The 19,049-nt window shown below is 35.2% G+C and overlaps 1 protein-coding gene across 1 annotated transcript in view; it reads left to right on the top strand.

Moving 5' to 3' along the window:
• LOC131073113 (J domain-containing protein spf31) overlaps positions 1-18,778 on the top strand; it is an 81,017-nt gene extending 62,239 nt beyond the window's left edge. Inside the window, exons 5-9 of the mRNA XM_058009496.2 lie at positions 3,122-3,195; positions 17,089-17,202; positions 17,376-17,483; positions 18,013-18,051; positions 18,277-18,778. Of these exons, the coding sequence (XP_057865479.1) occupies positions 3,122-3,195; positions 17,089-17,202; positions 17,376-17,483; positions 18,013-18,051; positions 18,277-18,363 (422 nt within the window). The 3' untranslated portion in view covers positions 18,364-18,778. The remainder of the gene's footprint in view (positions 1-3,121; positions 3,196-17,088; positions 17,203-17,375; positions 17,484-18,012; positions 18,052-18,276) is intronic.
• The last annotated feature ends 271 nt before the right edge of the window (positions 18,779-19,049 follow it).

Below are 19,049 nucleotides of genomic sequence, written 5' to 3'. Positions count from 1 at the left end.
GGCTGACTGAGGATAATGATTTGTTTTGGTTTTTAAAAGTTTTAAATCTCCTTTTGAAGGCCGACCTAGGCACAAACCCTTCCTTGGCAGCATTGAGAGGTCAATAAGGATAAATGGGGAGTGCTAATCGTTGATTTGCTTGGATAAGTGAGTGCAAGGATGAGGTTGTTCTGGAGTATAGGTCCCATGGGACCTATAGTTTTGGATTGAAGGATACTAACATGTAGACAAAATATTCCTTGAGCTCACCTTCAACCAAGTTAGGAATTATTTCAACGAAGGCAGATTTGCAAGTATTTGTCCAAGACACCTAGACAAGGAGAATTAGACCATGGGGTGCTAAAAACACTCTATCATGGAATTCCAAACAACGAGCAAGGTTGCACAAGCGCTAAAGTGAGTAGTACAAGGATAGTTGAGCGCTAGGATCAAGTTCACAAGGACTGTGAGGTGCTTAAAACATTTGGACAAGGATAAAATGCTTTGTGAAGAACTTTTAAGTGAAATTTGTGGTTTTTTTTTAAGGAAAAATCAACTTAATTTCCAAATCCACGTTGAGAGTTTGCCTTTGAATTTTGATTTTGAAATTTCAAACCTTATACAAGGATTGCACGTGAATTTTGTATTTTTGTCCAAGGATTTTACAATTTTTTTCTATTTTCCCCTCCTGTCAAGGTCGGAAAATCTGACCTTGACGAGGAATTTTCTTTGTCTAGGGATTGAATTTCATCATTTTTTATCCTTAGCATTTCAAAAATCCTAAGTTCTTAACAACTTGCTCTTGACAACATGCAACATTTTTGCAATTTTGACAACCTTGACAAAATTCTGCAAGATTTTTACAGTTGTTGACAATTGTTGACAATTTTTTGAATTCCTCACTTCTCGCCCTCAATTTACTCCTGGAGCTCACTTATGGGTTCCGGACCAAGACTTGGTGACTAGATCACATCCTCTAAAGACAAATTTGCAATCTGGATTCAAAACTACTACTAGACACACTAAACCCTAGCAAATGACTAGACTACTAAGCAAAAAGAGGGGGTCCCCATTCGCAATGGGGTGATGTGTGAAAAGGTCACAACAAGATGGTTTCATGCTTTGCATACCTCTGCTTTTAATCAAGATAACATCATGAATTTTTTTTCTGCATGATTTATGTAGACGTACCATGTGTTGAAAGTTAAATTTGGTCAACATACAAATGGCTCAAAAAATAAATTGGAAGTAAGATGGTTGTATACGAACATAGGTAACTAGATAGAAAGTAGTTGGCTGCTGGAAGAGCTGAAAAGAACAGATAGAAGCAATGAAAAGGTATGTGGACAGATGAAACATCTCTAAGGAATTTTTTAGAAGGAAGGATGCTGAAACTACTTCAAAGGAAGGATAAAAATAATATAGAAATAATTAAGTAGGTTGACATCTAGGAATGCTAATATCTTTCTAAAATCATATACACTAGCTTCTTTTATGTAATGAAAACACAAAGAAGCATATTCACCAAAATGGTCATATTATTTGGTATCAGATTAAGGATCAGGTTTTCCATTTTAATTTTGCATCAATTTCCTTTACTGATAATTCAGTTAGTTCCCTAATTTCCACAAAATCCTGATTTGGCCCAAACACAACGTAATCCATTTCAATTTCAACTTAAGCAATAGATGACAGGCACATTCCCGCAACTCATTAGACAACAGTGGACTTGACACTGCATTCCTTTGTTTGGCATGATTATTCAACCTGCTATCAGGTTGGACACCAATATATATAATTCTCGCTTGATGGCATAGTTGATTGGGAAAAGTTATATGCTTGGATTCATAGTTTGGAGGTATATTTCAAGATGGAATGGAGCTCTACCCACTTAGGTCAAGTGGTTCTATGAGTCAGCTTTTCCCAAAAAATTAAATCTTATGTGAAAATTGGGAATAATTTCCTCTAAGCACGGAGGAAATGATGAGGATCAACCATGTAGTTAGAAGGTTTACCATAGTCCACATGCAAGTGGTGTGATAATAATAAAGTAAAAGTAATACAGCTATATAAAGTAGTCATAGCTAGATATATAAAGTAGTCAATAACTAGAACAACTCTAAAGAATAGAGGGAATTTTAGAAATATATGAAGAGGTAGGTGGATTGTTGGAATATCTATATAATGGAAGATAGCATAAATAAAAAATTAGATGAACAGAGAGAACAACTTTTCAAGGGTAGACAGAATAAATAAAAAGTGGGCAGACAACTAAGAACTCTAAATGACACTGTAAAACTTTTTGCCTATTTATATACAGGCTTCGCTTATGTAATGAAAACATGAGGAATTATTTTATTCTTATCAATAATGATATTTAGTTGTCAGGTAAGGGAAAAACTATCTTATAAACCAAATCATCAGAGAAAGAAGCTGAGATTAGGGATTGACATTCATAAAGACCTTAATAAAATTATTTTAAGTTGATAAAGTATCGTTTACCTTTAAGGCTAGCACTCACAGTAGTGAAATGGTTTATTAGTATAGGGCAAACTAAAAATGTGGAAAAGTAAATGATATTTCTGGAAATATGGAATCTTTTGCAAACATAAAATAAAAGATTAAACTGACCATTGTAAATTTTTTTAATAATTTTTATATTGTCAATAGAACATGACTGGCAGTTAGTATAATGTCAGATACCTAAGTGGAAAGTCTTCCATCCATGCCTGAGAATCACTAATGCTTGTTGACCTATCAATTTCAGATGCAAAGGCAAGTTAAATGTTATAATAATATATACTATAGTAGGTCAATTATTAATTTTTAAATGTGCCATTTGCAAAGTAGCACAAACTTCCTGATTTTCTTTTGTCATCCTTAAGGAGTTGCCATTTTGCAGTGTTCATCTTTTTTGAGTGAAATATAAGAAAGAAAGGAATATAAGAAGTGATCCGTTAGTTCTAAATTTCAAGAAACACACGTATGTGATAAATTTTGCTGAAATCTCTTGTTGATCTTTAGTTATCATGACACTGCAATCTTTCTTCGATTCAAAATGTTATCCTTTTATGCATTATTACAGTTTATGGTAAAATTATTGTCTTAGAAGAACTGACATGACAGATTTAACTTATTGCAGATGAATTGAGAGCAGAGAGAAAGAAACAGTTAAAAAAGGACAATGCCTCAAAAATCAAATCTTTGGTTGATGAGGTAATCATTGTCAATATGTATCTAATTTTATAGTGTATTTCCAAATATAAATTTAGAGAGCACAGCATTCTAATTGTTGTGTTGAAGCAATTCAACCTTCTGGCCTGCCCTTTATTTGAAAGAGATTAAGTGGATATACTTTTGTTCATAAATGATATCTATTAACCATCTTTATTATGTAGGCATTAACCTCTATCAGATAGGACATATTAGTTTTTAAGAGAAAAGCTTCTGGATAAAAGTTGCATAAAAGGTATTAATATGTGTCATTCATGATCAGAGAATCGTGGGAACTTTGGTTTTATCCATTGTTTGAGACAGATTAGGTAGATTTGTTTTCCCTATAGAAATTGTATGTAATGTGGGATCTTCAATGACTGGTGATGAACTTAAACAGAACGTAGGTTACAGTCTTCAATACTTTGAGAGGTGGGATGCTCTGTCCAAGGTTTTCTTTGCTCATCTAGAAGAACTATTTTTGATTGCTAAAGCTTGTACGTACTTGGGAGTATCATTCATTAGTATACCATTCAGAAAAAGCTTTGAGGTGTTTTCATGTCACATTTATGTAATTATGCTTGATTTCTGAGATATTCCACAAACATGTTCCACCTTTCTGATACTAATGTTAAAACAATTGTGTAAAATTTCTCTGAGATCTTGGGACCGAGTCTTGGGCCAGTTGCTTGTTTACATATTGAGAGATTTCCCACTATTATATTACAGTATATTAGCTAATTTTTAATGTACCATCAAGATTATCATGTAGGTAGGTAGAAAGAAAGTATGAAAATATATCAATGTTCATAAATGACCAAAAATAGATCAATGGGACTGGAACTTACTTTGCGGATAATAGCAAAGGACTAGAAAGACAAAAGAGTGTAATGTCCCCCCTTTGAAATATAATTTAATAATAAATAATAATAATAAAATTAAAATATTAAAAATTAAATTATAATATAAAGAATATAATTAATTAAAATTTAATTAAGTTAATGAATGGTTAACAGACATGGAAGGAAAAGTTGTGACTCCCTCAACAATAAGATATAAAAGGGAGAAGAGAACCTCATTTGGGAGGGGGATAACTTGGAAATCAGAAGTGCAGATCTGATTTAAATAAGAAGTGCAGGTCTGATTGTGAAAGGTTGTGTCCCTTTCAAAGGGCAGAAATAATGAAGAGTTGCACACCTTCAAAGGGTGTTAATGGTGAAAGGGTGTGTCCCTTGCCAAAGGGCATACATGATGAAGAGGTATGACCTCTCCCTCACATTGAGAGATATAAAGAAAAAGGGGGGATAGTGCTAACAGAGATAGCCACGTTGGAAGCAAAAACCGTGGAAGGAGTAGAGCGTACCCAACATATCCAGGATACACCACCGGCAAGTGAACAGTAAGTGGTTTGCCCTAAACCGTAGGAAATACTTCATGAATAATGCCGTGGAATTCGAATCATACCGCAAGATAAATTAAAGCAGAATAGCCAGTAAATAACAGAGATACATTCTAAATTAATATATCAGAGATGCATTTAGAATCAATGTTGCAGAGAAACATTTAGAATTAGCATAATAGAGATGCACTCAGAATTATAATGACACTTCTAGAGACAGAGATACACTCAGGATTATAATATAATAGTGATATATTAGTGATGTTAAATAACAATTACCATAAGATTGTAGAGATACACTCAGAATTAAAACAGAGGAAATAGAGATTTCTTCAGAGGCAATTTACAGAGCTAGGGATCATTGAGGCATTTCAGAGCAGAATTATATTTAAGTCCCCGATAATGTCTACGATGATTGCTCCTTTTAAAGGAGCCATAGAGACCAGAGGGCATAATTCAATGCCAAGATTCCAAGAGGAATCTAGAGAGAGATTCATAGGGAATCTCTTAGAGACAATATATATTATATTGTAGAGGTTAACCATATGCATATGTTAGAGATAGAGAAGTTTGAGCAGGGGTGGGATCTCTGCCAAGCTTTGAGAACATTAATGATTTCACTCATTAATAGAGATCCCAAATAGAGACCTTAGGAGGACGACATCCTGGGTTGCTCCTAACTGAGAAACATTTCTCAATAGAGGGTTGGGTCAATCCAGGTAAGGTCCAACTGAGTATTGTATCTTTTTTTATAGATACAATAAATCAGTTAACATTATTTGTTAAATATGTAGAATAACGTATAGCATTCTTTCTTGTATAATTGCACAAATAAATATATATGTTTAATTATCTTTCATATTGTTTGTATACTAACGTTTGTTTGCAGGACTTGAACGCCAAATAATCCAATCCCCCAACTGGGAACATTACAAAGAGGCCCTTAGATATAAAGCATACTCACATGGGGGCCAACCTAGAAAAAGCTATAGCCCCAAGCAAGTGAGAATAATAAAAGAAAATGGGGGAGGGGAATGCATTTCTGTGTTACAGATCTTCAAGGTACATTAGTGTGCATGTGTGAGAATATGCAAAGCGTGAGGACACAACACCCATTGCAAACCCCCAAAACTTGAGTACACAGGTGCAAGTTTCAGGGTTACGTATGTGATGTCCCCTTAGATTACTATTATTGATGGGTTTGCCTGGTATAAATTATAAGGAGACAGGTCAGAAGCTAGGACATACAATTGGGAATTAGGATTACAGAACAACTGAATTTATTTATTCATCATAAAATACTATATTTGTATTAATTAACACAGCGGAAGCTGTATGATAGTATCCTCAAAATACATCCATTACAAATACAAGAAACAGAATTGAACAATTGCCATTTCAGAATTAGTTAAACATCAGTTCATTATTCATACTCAATTCATTTTAACACATTGAGAATTAAATTGGGTAATCACATAGACTCAGTTCTCCCAATTATTCTCCCAAACAGATTTATACTTTATCTTTTAATGACCTGCATCTTTCCAAAGGACGGTGGATGGTAAGGGTGGTTTATCATGCGAGACCCAAACCCAGGAGCGCTCACTTGCCTGCCTGGCCTACTGGTTCATCCTCACACAGTAGGTGGGCTATTTAGGTGGGCAATTGAAACCCTACAGATCCCCTCCCTCTCAAAAGAGCAGTCATAATGATAAGTTATTACATATGATGTTATTATGTTCTTTGTTCAGACTTTATCATTACCTTATTTATTATTCTTGTGCAAGTTACGGAAAATGCTTATTTTCAGTCTTTTAATCAGAATTATAAGATTTGTTAGAAGCGCTTAAAGTTCATGCTTGCGTTATATTGTCAAATTATGCAATCGACATACAAAGAAGAAATCAATATATTACTGTCTAATAGATTTAATATTTTTAATCTGCAAATTTCTTATATATGTCTAGTTTGGTATATGTTTCAGATGTATCTGTTGGTTATTATGAATGATGCAGAGACTGTCATAAGTTATAATTTACCCGCTATTTTTACAGCGACTGCTAACACTAAGTTGATTTGTTACTAAATCCTATGAATTTAATATGCTGCCCTCTATATCAGCATCGGCTTACATCTATAGTCCATATATAGGCGTTGACAGTAATTGCAATATTAATTTATTTGAACATAACTATTTCAATATCGTATAAACCATTAGCAATGGTTCTACGAACGACATACTTTTCAAACATCCTTAAGAGAGTTACTGGTAGTGATATAAAATCCAATAGACATCATGATGAAGTATAGTTTATACAGTTTGGAAATTGGCTTAAACATCGACAGAAATATAATTCTACAGACATATTTGCAGGGTTACGATTTTAACGTACAAATAATTTCATATCCTTTAGAATCTGAGTATGATGGCATACCTGGCAGTCGGTCTCCTGGCTGCAGTCGATTCACTTTCTATATATTCCCCCGTAATCCACTTGTCCCCCTTCGATGTGTTTGTCTTATAGTATGTGGAGGGTCAATCTGAGGGTCACGTCTCTTTTTAGAAGAGACATGATTACTTTATAGTTTGCTGCCTTTTTTATTTGCTTGGGTCGTGTCTCTCTTCAGACGCATACCCAGTGCACTTAATTAATATCATATTTATTACACATTCCATGTAATATTTGCATTAATAATTATAGGCATGTTAAGTATATTAATTTAAATTCAATAATAATTGTCAATGATCAACACAATACATATGATTTCATATTAATTAATATTCACTAATTAATCGAACACAATAAAGTTTGAACTGTTTTCTGAGCAGCGACATAAGTATTAAATGAATATCAGAAATTTAAATACATACATACATACATATTATGTACAATTAACATAGGGACATGACAACGTACACCCCCAAAATTTGTGCACACAGGGTAATATCAAAACTGAAAATGTCAAAATTAAACTTGTAAAATTTGATATCAATTATATTATATTATGTTAGATATTATATAAATTTCATGCATCTGTACATGCCTTGAGCCAAATACAAAATAAACATAATATACAAAGGGCACAAAAGCTGTTGTTTCCTACATGATAACAAAATTACAAAAATCAAGTAGCTGTCATATGACATTAGGCTTTAAGAAAAAAGGTTGTAGAATAGCCCTGAATCAAGAAAAGGTAATTTCTGTTGGCTACAATTTGAAATTTTAAATGTTTTGTTTCTGTCCTGATGAACAACAGCTTGTTGTAGAGATGAAAAGTGCAAACGTTGCACTTTTACCACCTTGTTTTGCATCTCTTTTAGCAATTACCTGTAATAGAAATGTGTTGGTAAGTTGAACTATCTTGTAAACATCTCCGCTCACCAGAACTAGACTTCCTCTGCTGTGGAAACCACATTTTGTCTTTGATTCTTGATTTCCAATTGCTCAATGATCGTCTCTTATGCAGAACTCTGACCCTACTAGCTCCCAACGGTCAATTTGTGCCAAGCATGTCTATTTAAGGAATTTTTCACAAAATGGAAAGAAAGCATCCATCATCGATCCTAATAATAATTCCATTAATAATAAGCATCACACCACAAATAATTCCATTACTCACTTACCTCAATCCTATTTCCTTGATTTATGTCCACCCTTCCACCCTGCTTTCCCTCCTACCTTTGCTCCCACTCCTCTCAGTCTAGTTCATGCCTTCTTCACACTCTTTCATGCCACACCATAGTCATTGCCTAAACCCTTCCTCCAGCACATCCCTTTTGCCATTACCTACTATGGAGAAAGTCAACACTTCTTCCTTATCCTGATGATCTTTTTGACTATGAGGCTCACTATGAAGCACATCGAAAGTAAAATATGTCAAAGTATTTGAGATGTCCCCGATCATTGTAATGGCAAAACCTTAGTTCTATTCCTAATTTATTAATGAAGCTGGAATGTAACAGCCAATGCAATTTTTTTTTCAAACCCTAACTGTTGCAAAGACCAGAATTTATCATAATAAATGCTAGCTGGGTGGAATTGACACTGAACTCTTCAAAATTATTAGTGACAAACAATACCACGCCCTTGTATACTCATCATATGACCACAACACTCTCAGATCTGAAAATATAAATGGTATAACAGCCAATTGGAATTCCCAAATAAATTCCAAAATTTGATTTCAGCTGCTGGAAATGTATTACAATAAAATAAATTAGTAAACGCACTCACAACCCTAGATTTGTAGCTGTTCAACCTGTCAAAGGGCTGGAAATCAGCACAGAAGCCCTCCAATGAGATTGGCCCTTGCAGCAAATTGGAAAAAGGTAAGACCACCCTAAATGGTAGAAATTTCCTCCAAAACCCCTCAGTTCTGCACTTGCCCTGCTGTTGGAGATGCTGATGATGACTGGAGTCTGCAAATGCTAGCGTTACTGCTGATTTTTATCACCAATCATCAGGAAGTGAAACAAACCCTAGAATGGTACAGCAAGCTGGTAACTCATAAACATTCACTGATTAAGGATCGATCTTCATTGGAAACGCCTATAACATGCAAGGTGGCGCCTCACTTAAATGACTGTTTTCTGATCAATGATGGCTGATTAAATACAAAGAAGCTGCTGGATAACTGAATTTCTGCCCTAGATGATTGATTTCCTTCTTGCAATGGTGATGCCTTGTTGGCAATATGCAGGAACTGATTATGTGTTGTCATTGATGTCAACACTGCTCCGGTTGGTTGCTGACCTGCTCCGGTTGGACATGGTTTTCTCAGAGGTTATCAGAGATTCTGCTCCGGTATGTTTAGATTGTTAGATTTGGTCTTGGAAGGATATTCATGATGATTATAAGTATGTCATATTAAGTTGGTTCATAATTTGGTGCTCCGGAAGCTATTGATTATGTTCTAGACAGCCGGTTGATGTTCTTGGTCCCGGTTGGTGATATTTGATGAAATGGTTAAGTGGTTTTGATGCGGCTTCTAGAAATGGTTCTTAGCGTGCTAAAGGTGTTCTTGATCGTGTCCCAATTGTTTGGTGGCTTCGCATTGGCTAGCGTAAGATTTGATGATCCTATTTGGGTCCGGTAGGATATTCCTTGTTATTGACATTGAGGGTTTTTCTTGGTTGGTGTAACGTGTTGCGGTTGATCTTGGTGGGATTTACGGTGGATGTAATTGTTTTGAGAACTTAAATTAGGTCCATGCTATTTAATGTAAATCATAATATTGGTCCGGTGGTCGATCTTTGTATCGTGTAATGTAATCCTTGTTATCAAGGTTGATGATTTGTATATATAGGCGATATGCTTATGTAATTTTGATATCGGTATTTTGTCTGCATTATCAGAGAGAGGTAAATGTGCAAACAAGGATATATCATTCAGCGAAGTGTTGTGGAGAGTTTGGTGTTGTAGAGCAGACAACTGTGCTTAACCGGAACTGTAACCAAGCATTAGGAGATGCTATTTCCACAGTTCATTTCCTCTGGATTGTAGTCCGATGATTATGTAAGTCAGTGAGACTTCTCTTTTGTGTTGAAGAGTGTCCTCTAGGCGGTTGGCCTGATTGCAAGTGCAATCCCCATTGTAATATTTTCACATACTGCTGCAAAAGTATTATCTGATTGTGGGTAGGGTTCCCACCGTGGTTTTTCCCTTCACCGGGTTTTCCACGTCAAAATATTGGTGTTGTGTGTTGTGTACTCTCATGCTTTATCTTTCATTGTGTTGTTTTCATTTTGCTCCGGTAGTTGGTTTATAATCTGCAATAATTGTTTAACTTGTGGAAAACTGATTCACCCCCCCCTCTCAGTTTTCCTCCGTTTCATTCTAACAATTGGTATCAGAGCATTCTAACATGCCCAACTATGATAATGGGAATAACTCATATCTGTCCTAGTTGATGTTGGAAAATTGACTAAAATTCTATAAATGCACCTACTAACCGTCAATTATGCTTTGAGAACCAAAGATGGCATTTACTCGCAAAAAGCACACTGTAGCAAACTAAAAATATCTCAAAATCCGCCACAAATCAGCATGCTTGTGATTCTCGAATTGAATCACCCAAGTTTGGAATTCAGGGTTTCTGTCCTTAGTCCCAAATGTCTTGGATACCGGTTCTTCTGTTTTAGTCCGTGTCTTGGTATGGGTACGGCCTTGGGTTCTCCCTGGGTGCCTGGGTTCTTTGTGGGTCCTTCTGTGGAGGACCCATAGAGAACACAGGAAGTACCAAGGGCCATACCCAAGCATAGTTTCATAAATTAAAACCTCAGTTTCATTATCATAACTTTGTGACAACATTTTTTATCAGAATATGTGAGCAAGCAAGCAATTAAATATCATTTCAGTTGCATTTGTGAGCTTTACCTATGAACACGGGGTTTGCAAACTTTATATCAGCATTACTGAGATTGATTTCAGTTGATTTACAGTATGCATATGTAGCAGCTGTTTGCTTATGTTTTGTGAAATCACTTTCCTTGTGTTGTTAATGATTTGGCATTTTTTCAAATGTTTGAAAAATGAAATTGAACCAGCTTCTGCACTTGACATAGCTAGTGGTGGTGGCAATCCAATTGATTGTGGTTCAAATGAAATTGAACCAAATCTTGATATTGACCTTGATGCTTCTGATGAAGAAGAACATGAATATTAAAATTGATTATAATTTGAATTTTCATTGTGTAACGACATTTTGAGACTTGAGTATTTTCATTTTTGCAAATTGTGAATGAGGTATTAAAATATTCTATTTTTTGATATTTATTGGCAATTATGGATTTATGAGTATCACTCTTCTTATTGTTATACATTGATACAGTTTATATTTTACAATTTTGATGTTTGAACACACATGCACACACACACACATATGCATGTATGTATGGACGTACCCGTACCTGTACCCAAGGTATTTTTTTTTTGCTGTACCTGTGAATCCATACCTGTAACTGAACCGGTTAAATTATTAGCCAAATGTGGAACCCAAGAGGGTTTTCATCCTTGTCCAAGTCCTTGAGAGAGATTTTTTTTTCACCATGATCATAGTCACTTGATTAAGGATGGTCAGAATATCAGATCTCATGATACAACATCCTTGATTATTTGTTTTTCAAGCTTATCCAAGTAATCTCCTTTTTCTTGGAACTTTCTTTCTGCCAAGTCAAAGATTTGTTACTTCATTCCAAAATAAGCTGAGAACTGCCAGTATTTATTATCGTCTGATGCTATGAGCTATTTGAAACTTGCACATTTTTAAATGCAAAACCTTAGGTACCTATAGTGAACATAGCAAGTTGATTATGAAGATCTATGGCTTGGCTTTTGTAAATGATGCTCAATTTTCCATTCAATATGCAAGTTATATTCTAGTTGATATTATCTTGTTCTATGTATTATCTATTTATATTATAAATCTGACTATCTTCTTTTGTATGGCAGGTGAGAGGAGCATTTATTGATTTCGATGTCCTTTCTCACAAATACCATTTGATATATATATGCAAGCTGGGTACGATCAAGCAATGCCTTGACCGGTCATGTCTTTTAGACATGACCGATCAAGACATTACTTGATCGTGCCCCTTTGCTAATCGCAGTAATAACAAACGGTGTATGTTTAACAACCCATACCAATCGGTGTATGTTTATCTTAACAACTGATACCAATCGGTGTATGCTTAACTTCACAGCCCGATACCAATCGGTGCGTATTTACCTTGCCACCCGTTATTAATCGGTGCAAGCTTATATTGACACCCGATACTAATCGGTGTTTGGTTGATCCGATAATCATTTGTTTACTATTAAATATGTTAACCGATATAAATCGGATTGCATTGGTTAGCCCGATTTAATAATCAGTGAACACAAATAATGTAACCGATTTTAAATCGGGATTCTATGCTATAGGATGATTATCGATAGTTAAGCATTTAATCGAACTAAGTAGATTGATCATATACGAATGAAGAATGGTTATCAAATGAAGGATTAATAGCTTGAAGTTTGTCATCATAATTATCGATAGGATAAATGATTGAATGAGAGACTTCATTTATCTCTCATTCAATCATTTATCTTACCGAAGCTATCATGCATTAACAGCTTTGACCTGGTCACATTTTGGAAAATGCTGCTCATATATAGAAGACATCTCCTTATCTTTAAAGCAATATTATGAACTATAAAATACATATGAGGTGCAAAAGCAATATTCATACAGAGTGAGCAATTGTTATGTATTGTCATGCTTTTCCTTTTTGACCTATGAGGTATAAACTGTTATGGTTTGGAAAAGCCAAGGTTCATACCAGTTCACCAATTGTTTTTTTTGGTGAAGGGAAAATAGTGTACTATTAAAAAAGGGATTTAGTCCTACACTTGCATCAAGAGACATGCAATATGTTTTCAGTACTTGGAAGATTCACCAATTGTCTTGTGTAGTTATGTAATGTCCCCTTGTTGAATAGGATTTATAATAAATAATAATAATAAATTAAAAAATAAAAAATAAAAAATAAAAATAAATATAAATAAAAGTTAAGTTTAATGAATGGTCAAAAGGCATGAAATGAAAAGTTGTGGCTCCCTTAAACATGAGATATACAAGGGAGAGAAGAGAATTTCATTTGGGGAGAAAAAAGGAAGAAAGAAGGGAGCAAAGTAATTAAGGAAGCATTAATGGGAAGTGACTCTTTCAAAGTGGCAGCACTGGTGAAAGGTTGTGACCCTTTCGAAGGGTAGTAATTGTGAAAGGTTGTGACCTTTAAGAAGAGTTGTGACTCTCCCTCACATTGGAGGATATTAAGTGGAGAAGTTTTCATTTGACAAGGAAGGATCCATGGAATAGAACAAAATATCTGCAGCATTAAAAGCAGATTTAGGAGCAGACCTGAATCAGAATTATAAGAAAATCTGGAAGAATGATATGAACATTTATCAAAGAGATCAGAACACAAATACAAATCTGCAAACAATAATAAAGCAGGCATCCAAGGAAAAGAAGAGGAAACATTAAATCAATAACCAGAGAATTAGACCTGATGGAATAGAAAGGATTCTCATTTTCATATATATATATATATGATTATAGGCAGCAGATCAGATTGATATAAACAGCAGACCTGTGCATTTAAAGAGGGAAACAATATCGAATTGAGTTTGTCCAAATTACCACAGCAGACTGAAAATACATAACCTGCAATAATTCTACAAGTATATGGGGTAAGATTTAGTGTCCTCCTCAAAGGGGACATTACAAGCTACTCTTTTTCTTAATGATTTTTACTTTGTTTGAAGGGTTGATGATCTCGAACACAAACTTGAAGGAGACAACATTATTTAATTAATCAATATCCTATTGCTGTTGTTGGTCAGCCATTTGAAATGTTTGATAACCTTGTAGCACCTAATTGGGATAATATTCAATTGCGAATTTGTTCTTCAAAGGGGTGGTGTGCATTTTCTTAAATTTATAAAAATCTTGATCAGGAGCTTGAATTATGTGAGCCATATCTTGCCAAATATTAATTGCAAAGATAGTTTTTAGGTCATTGCCATGCGAGACACCAGATGGTTGTATAAGACCCCTCCATATGCAAGTCTAGGCCATTGTCATGCGAGACACCAGATTGTTGTATGAGATTTCTCCTTATGCAAGCCCAAGCAATCTGCAATGGGATCTTTTCTTCATTTACCTTACATTATTTAAAAATTTCTACTCTGGTCTTGTTTCAAATATGTGACCTCCCTTGTGGAGTTTACAGTCCTTAGACATAGGCCAACTCAAACTGTACTTAAAATTAATACTAAAGAGAAGTATAATAATGGAGTGGACCTGCCAGATTAGGACTGCAGACCTTCAGTACACACTTTTTCACCATAAGGTCAACTCAAGCTGTACATAGAACTAAAGAGAAGCAGAATATTGGAGTGGACCTGCCAGACTAGGATTGCAGGCCTTCAGTGAGTGAGAATGACATTATATCCAACAATACAAATATGCTAGAGTTGAATAAATATATTCAATTATTCCGGAATATCACCAAATAAACAACACATAATTATGAATTAAATATAATTTTACAATATGTTGCTGATCCAAATACAAATGCTTTCTGGAACAATGAAATTAAAACTTTCAGCACAAATACAACCTCTAAATGAGATTTCCTTTAGGCAACCAAAGGGGTTTCATCCTCAATTTCTGAATTTAAGGGTTTTCATCCTGGAATCCTATAGCTTCACAAGGCTCAATCTATGACATGAAAGATTAAATGAATTGGTAGACATTTTAAAGGCTCTGTTACTGGGTTCTCTTTAATTGCCCCTCGTCCTTGTATGGGTTCAGTATAGTGCTTAGTTAGGGCTGTACCTGCGCTAACCTCAAAGGACCCAAAGCTAGTGGACCCCCAAACAATTTTTTTTGGAAACATTTTTTAAAATATAAAACTCCCTCCACTTCTAATTTCATCTTAAAGTGAAAGCTTATAAAATATTTTACCTCATTTCACAAACACAAATGAGTAAAACTACATTTTGCCTCCAAGTTACCATTGTTGATTTTGAAGTTTGCTGGATTTATCTGAAGGTGAAGGTTTAGAGAGTGAAAGATCTACACCAATAGGAGTAATTGCCATTTTACCTGCCAGTTTGCCGAATCTCTTTGGTGAGTACATGCCAAAGAGTCGGTGGGTCTGACTCAAAAACTTGTGGATGACATCATGAAAGCTTGTAGGGTAAAAACGGCCCCAAAACACCAAAACATGGGGCAGTTTCATTCTGCAAGGCAAAAAAAACCCCAGTACACCTGCCAATTGAAACATCATATATGGAATGTTTGCATCTACAAATTAGGGCACAAATACCCGGAATCTCCAAAGGTTTGCCCTCTGCATTTTATGCCAACCTTGTAGTGCATCCAACTATGAGCGCATTTGGAGCTTTTTTACAGCCATCCACATGAACAAGAGGAACAAATTAGCTAAAAAGTGCCTCAATGACTTTGTCTTAGTGCAATAAAACCTTTGGCTGCGCACAAGAAGGGTAGAGGACAAATCAGAGGATCCGATTGATTTGGATGAGATAGATCCTTTTAGCAATTAGACAAGGCAGGATGAGCAGCCTCAATTGTTTACTGAATATGAGATTGGTAATTTTGAGAGGCAAGCATTGGAGGATGTGGATACAGCAGGAGATATAAGATTGGATGACATTGACGAGGTTGAGGAGTCGTCATTGCTATCTACTGCTAAGATGGAGGTTGAGCCACAACCTTGCATGCCAAGCAAGGAGCCATAGCAGACTCCAAGGACTAGAACCTCTACCTCTCCCCTAGTTTTCACTAGATTAGGGAAGAGGAATATGTAAAATGTTGCATTTATTATTTTCATTTTGTCAACCATCTATTGTACCAAGCTATCAGCCATTCAGATTTTGCATGATAATGTGATTTTGTACTCAATTTACATTCAAATCAATTAAATTTAATAGCAAACACTTTTGTACTTATTTATGGTCTCATTGGATGCAAATTTAAGCAATTTTTTAAGTTGTTGAGATTTTTGCTGAGTTCGAATTTTCCAACTCTCTCTGTGTGTGTGTGTGTGTGTACATATATATGCATGTGCGCACACACACATATGAGCCCATACTTGCAGTCATGATTTTTTTTGCCATATTGGCATGCCTAAACCTCAAACCTGTACCCATCCCTATACCAGGACTAACAACTTAGCTTAAAGGTAGCCATGCAGCTCAATATTAAATTTCCAATACCCCACTTTCTCTCTCAAAGATAGCAATTAAAATATCAACAAGACCTTTTTTTCCAAAATAGCCTCCACTTTGTTATGAATACCAAATTGTAATTCCTCATTAATGTCATCTTGTATAATTTGCCTCGAAGAAGCTGTCAAGTTTCTTGGGGGACACCACACTATATATGTGTGTGTTTGTATGTATGTATGTGTATATGTATATATACTATGATATATACATACATATATATGCATATGTGAATAAATAAATAAATTAGATATCATTGCATAGATGAAGTATCTAACATAAACAAAACCCATAAGCATGATTAAACATCTATAAGCATCATATTAAAAAATCAAATCAATGATCACTTTAGTCTTCTGAATAGTATTATGTAAATCAAAATAGGTATCAACATGTATAAATGGGTACAATGAGCGGGATAGGTGTTGTTTTTCAAAAATTGCACAGCCATTGAGAACTCCTATCTTGATATTTTATCTGAGGACCTCCAAATATTTTCATATATTCAATAGCAGTCAATCCACGGGATGCTTGCTGAAGTGCTTCACTTTTCTGAATTGTTTAACATTTAATACTGCAGGGAATGATACAAGACCATTCACATTTAGTACATGGTTGTGATATAGGTGGGATGGAACTTAATTTTTTGTAGTTTTACACACTGATCGAACAGTTAATTGTGCTTGTTTGCTGAAACAGGGAAAATACGAGTTGCAGTATGAGAATTCAGAAGACTTTAAACAAAAATGGAAACAAAGAGTACGGGACATATTGACTGAGCAGGAGTGGCGTAGGCGCAAGATGCAGATGAGGGTATGTTAATTAGCTGTTTGGTGCCTTGACATAGACACATTAGAGGATTGAGAACTATTTATACTGTTTACTTGTTCATAAGCTGTACTGCAATAGCAGTTTCATAATATGTATACTTAATTATATATTTTTCAGCTGAAATAATTTATTGGGCAATTCCATACACTATGCAGATATCAGAGGAGGAAGGGAGGTTGAAGAAAGATGAAGAAGAAACAAAGGAGATGTGGAAAAGGAAGCGTGAGAATGAAGAGATGTGGGAAGAAACAAGAGAGAACAGAGTAAGCATCTTTTCATTACTATCCTTCAGTTCTTTTAATTGTTCTATATTTTCACACTAATAGGGCTTTTGTTTCAATCTGATTGTAAGTGTTATTTTCTGGGTAAATTTGGGAACTTCCACTGGGGACCATTCCTTGAGATTCTGAAAATTGCATTCTTTAGATCGCTGATGCATATAAAAGTACGATGCAAATTGCATGGGGGCTAATTTTTATGCTATATTATGAGCAACTGACAAATTTGTCCTATGAGACGACTACTAGTTCAGTTCTACCATGAAACACATACATATAGTTCAGTTCTATCATGAAACACATACATAGGTAGACCTTCCAATGTTTCTGTTGCATCATAATTTTTGTAATGAGTATTTTTTCCTATTTTCTCTAGAAGCAGTAAATAACCTTTCCAGCAAGGTTGTGGATAAGTTAGTTTGTGTTCTGTCCTTGTCCTTGCCCCACCCCTAATCACATCTCCGCCCTTTCCAATAATGTTAACCTGACCTCAGCTTTGTCAAAAAATGTGTAGGTTTCAAGCTGGCGAGACTTCATGAAGACAGGGAAGAAGGTGAATTGACATCACAAATTTGCATTATGTTTCTAGATTTGATCTCAGCTAGTAAACTTTTTTCCACTTATCCATGATGGATTGACGGTCCATTGCTTAATATCAGTAGATTTCTACAATCCATTTGTATGTCTATATGATGCAAAAAAGCTTACAAAATAAATCCAGAAGCTCATATAGTCCATTGCTTATTTTTAGATAATTTTGTTTTCTATGCCTTTTCAGGCAAAGAAAGGAGAGTTGCGGCCACCAAAGCTTAAAACGGAAGACCCAAATAAATCATATGTGCAGAGACCGGTTAAAAAGGGCTAATATAACCAGCCATTGTACAATAATCTAGAGAAATGCAGCTTTGGCTCCTTATTGTTTCATGTAATCTTATCATCTAGATACTTTATTAGTTTCAGAAAAAATTAAAATTCATGTGAACGTCCTTCAAAATGGATGTTTCTGGAGGAGCATAAAATCTTGAAGCTATCTCTGATTGAAAGGCACAACTGTTTGCTTTTGCAATTTCATTGTATTTGCAATAGATGACCGCAACTTTAACCATAAGCATCCCCCCTGATTTGGACGTTAATCTAATTCTTAATGTTGGAGTGGCCACAGAATTTAATCATCCTTTCCTCGTGAGAACTCGAGAAATGGTAGTAGCTGAGATGTCTAGAGTTTAAACATTATTGCAGCTGCTGTGAGTAAATTTTATGTAGCTCTCATCATTTTTTGATCGTTGTGCTATACTTTTTTAATTTTTTGTAAACATACACGGTAATGTAGAGGAGATACTCTAGAATTGTTTGGATTTTTGGTTGCTTCACTCATGCAATTTGATGTACTGTTATACGTTCATATACACTTTATTGTGCATCTCAGTTATTTCCACTCTAAATGGGGATGCATCCATGATAACACAAGAAGAGATGCTGTGGGGATAGGGGATGGTAATTGCTGCCCCTGATGACTCAAGAAAAAGGATGCCGTGGTGATGTATTGCTCCA

The sequence above is a fragment of the Cryptomeria japonica genome, chromosome 7, assembly GCF_030272615.1.
Source record: "Cryptomeria japonica chromosome 7, Sugi_1.0, whole genome shotgun sequence".
Taxonomy (NCBI): domain Eukaryota; kingdom Viridiplantae; phylum Streptophyta; class Pinopsida; order Cupressales; family Cupressaceae; genus Cryptomeria; species Cryptomeria japonica.
The sequence above is the reverse complement of the archived record's forward strand: the minus strand, read 5'-3'. Positions and strand labels throughout refer to the sequence as shown.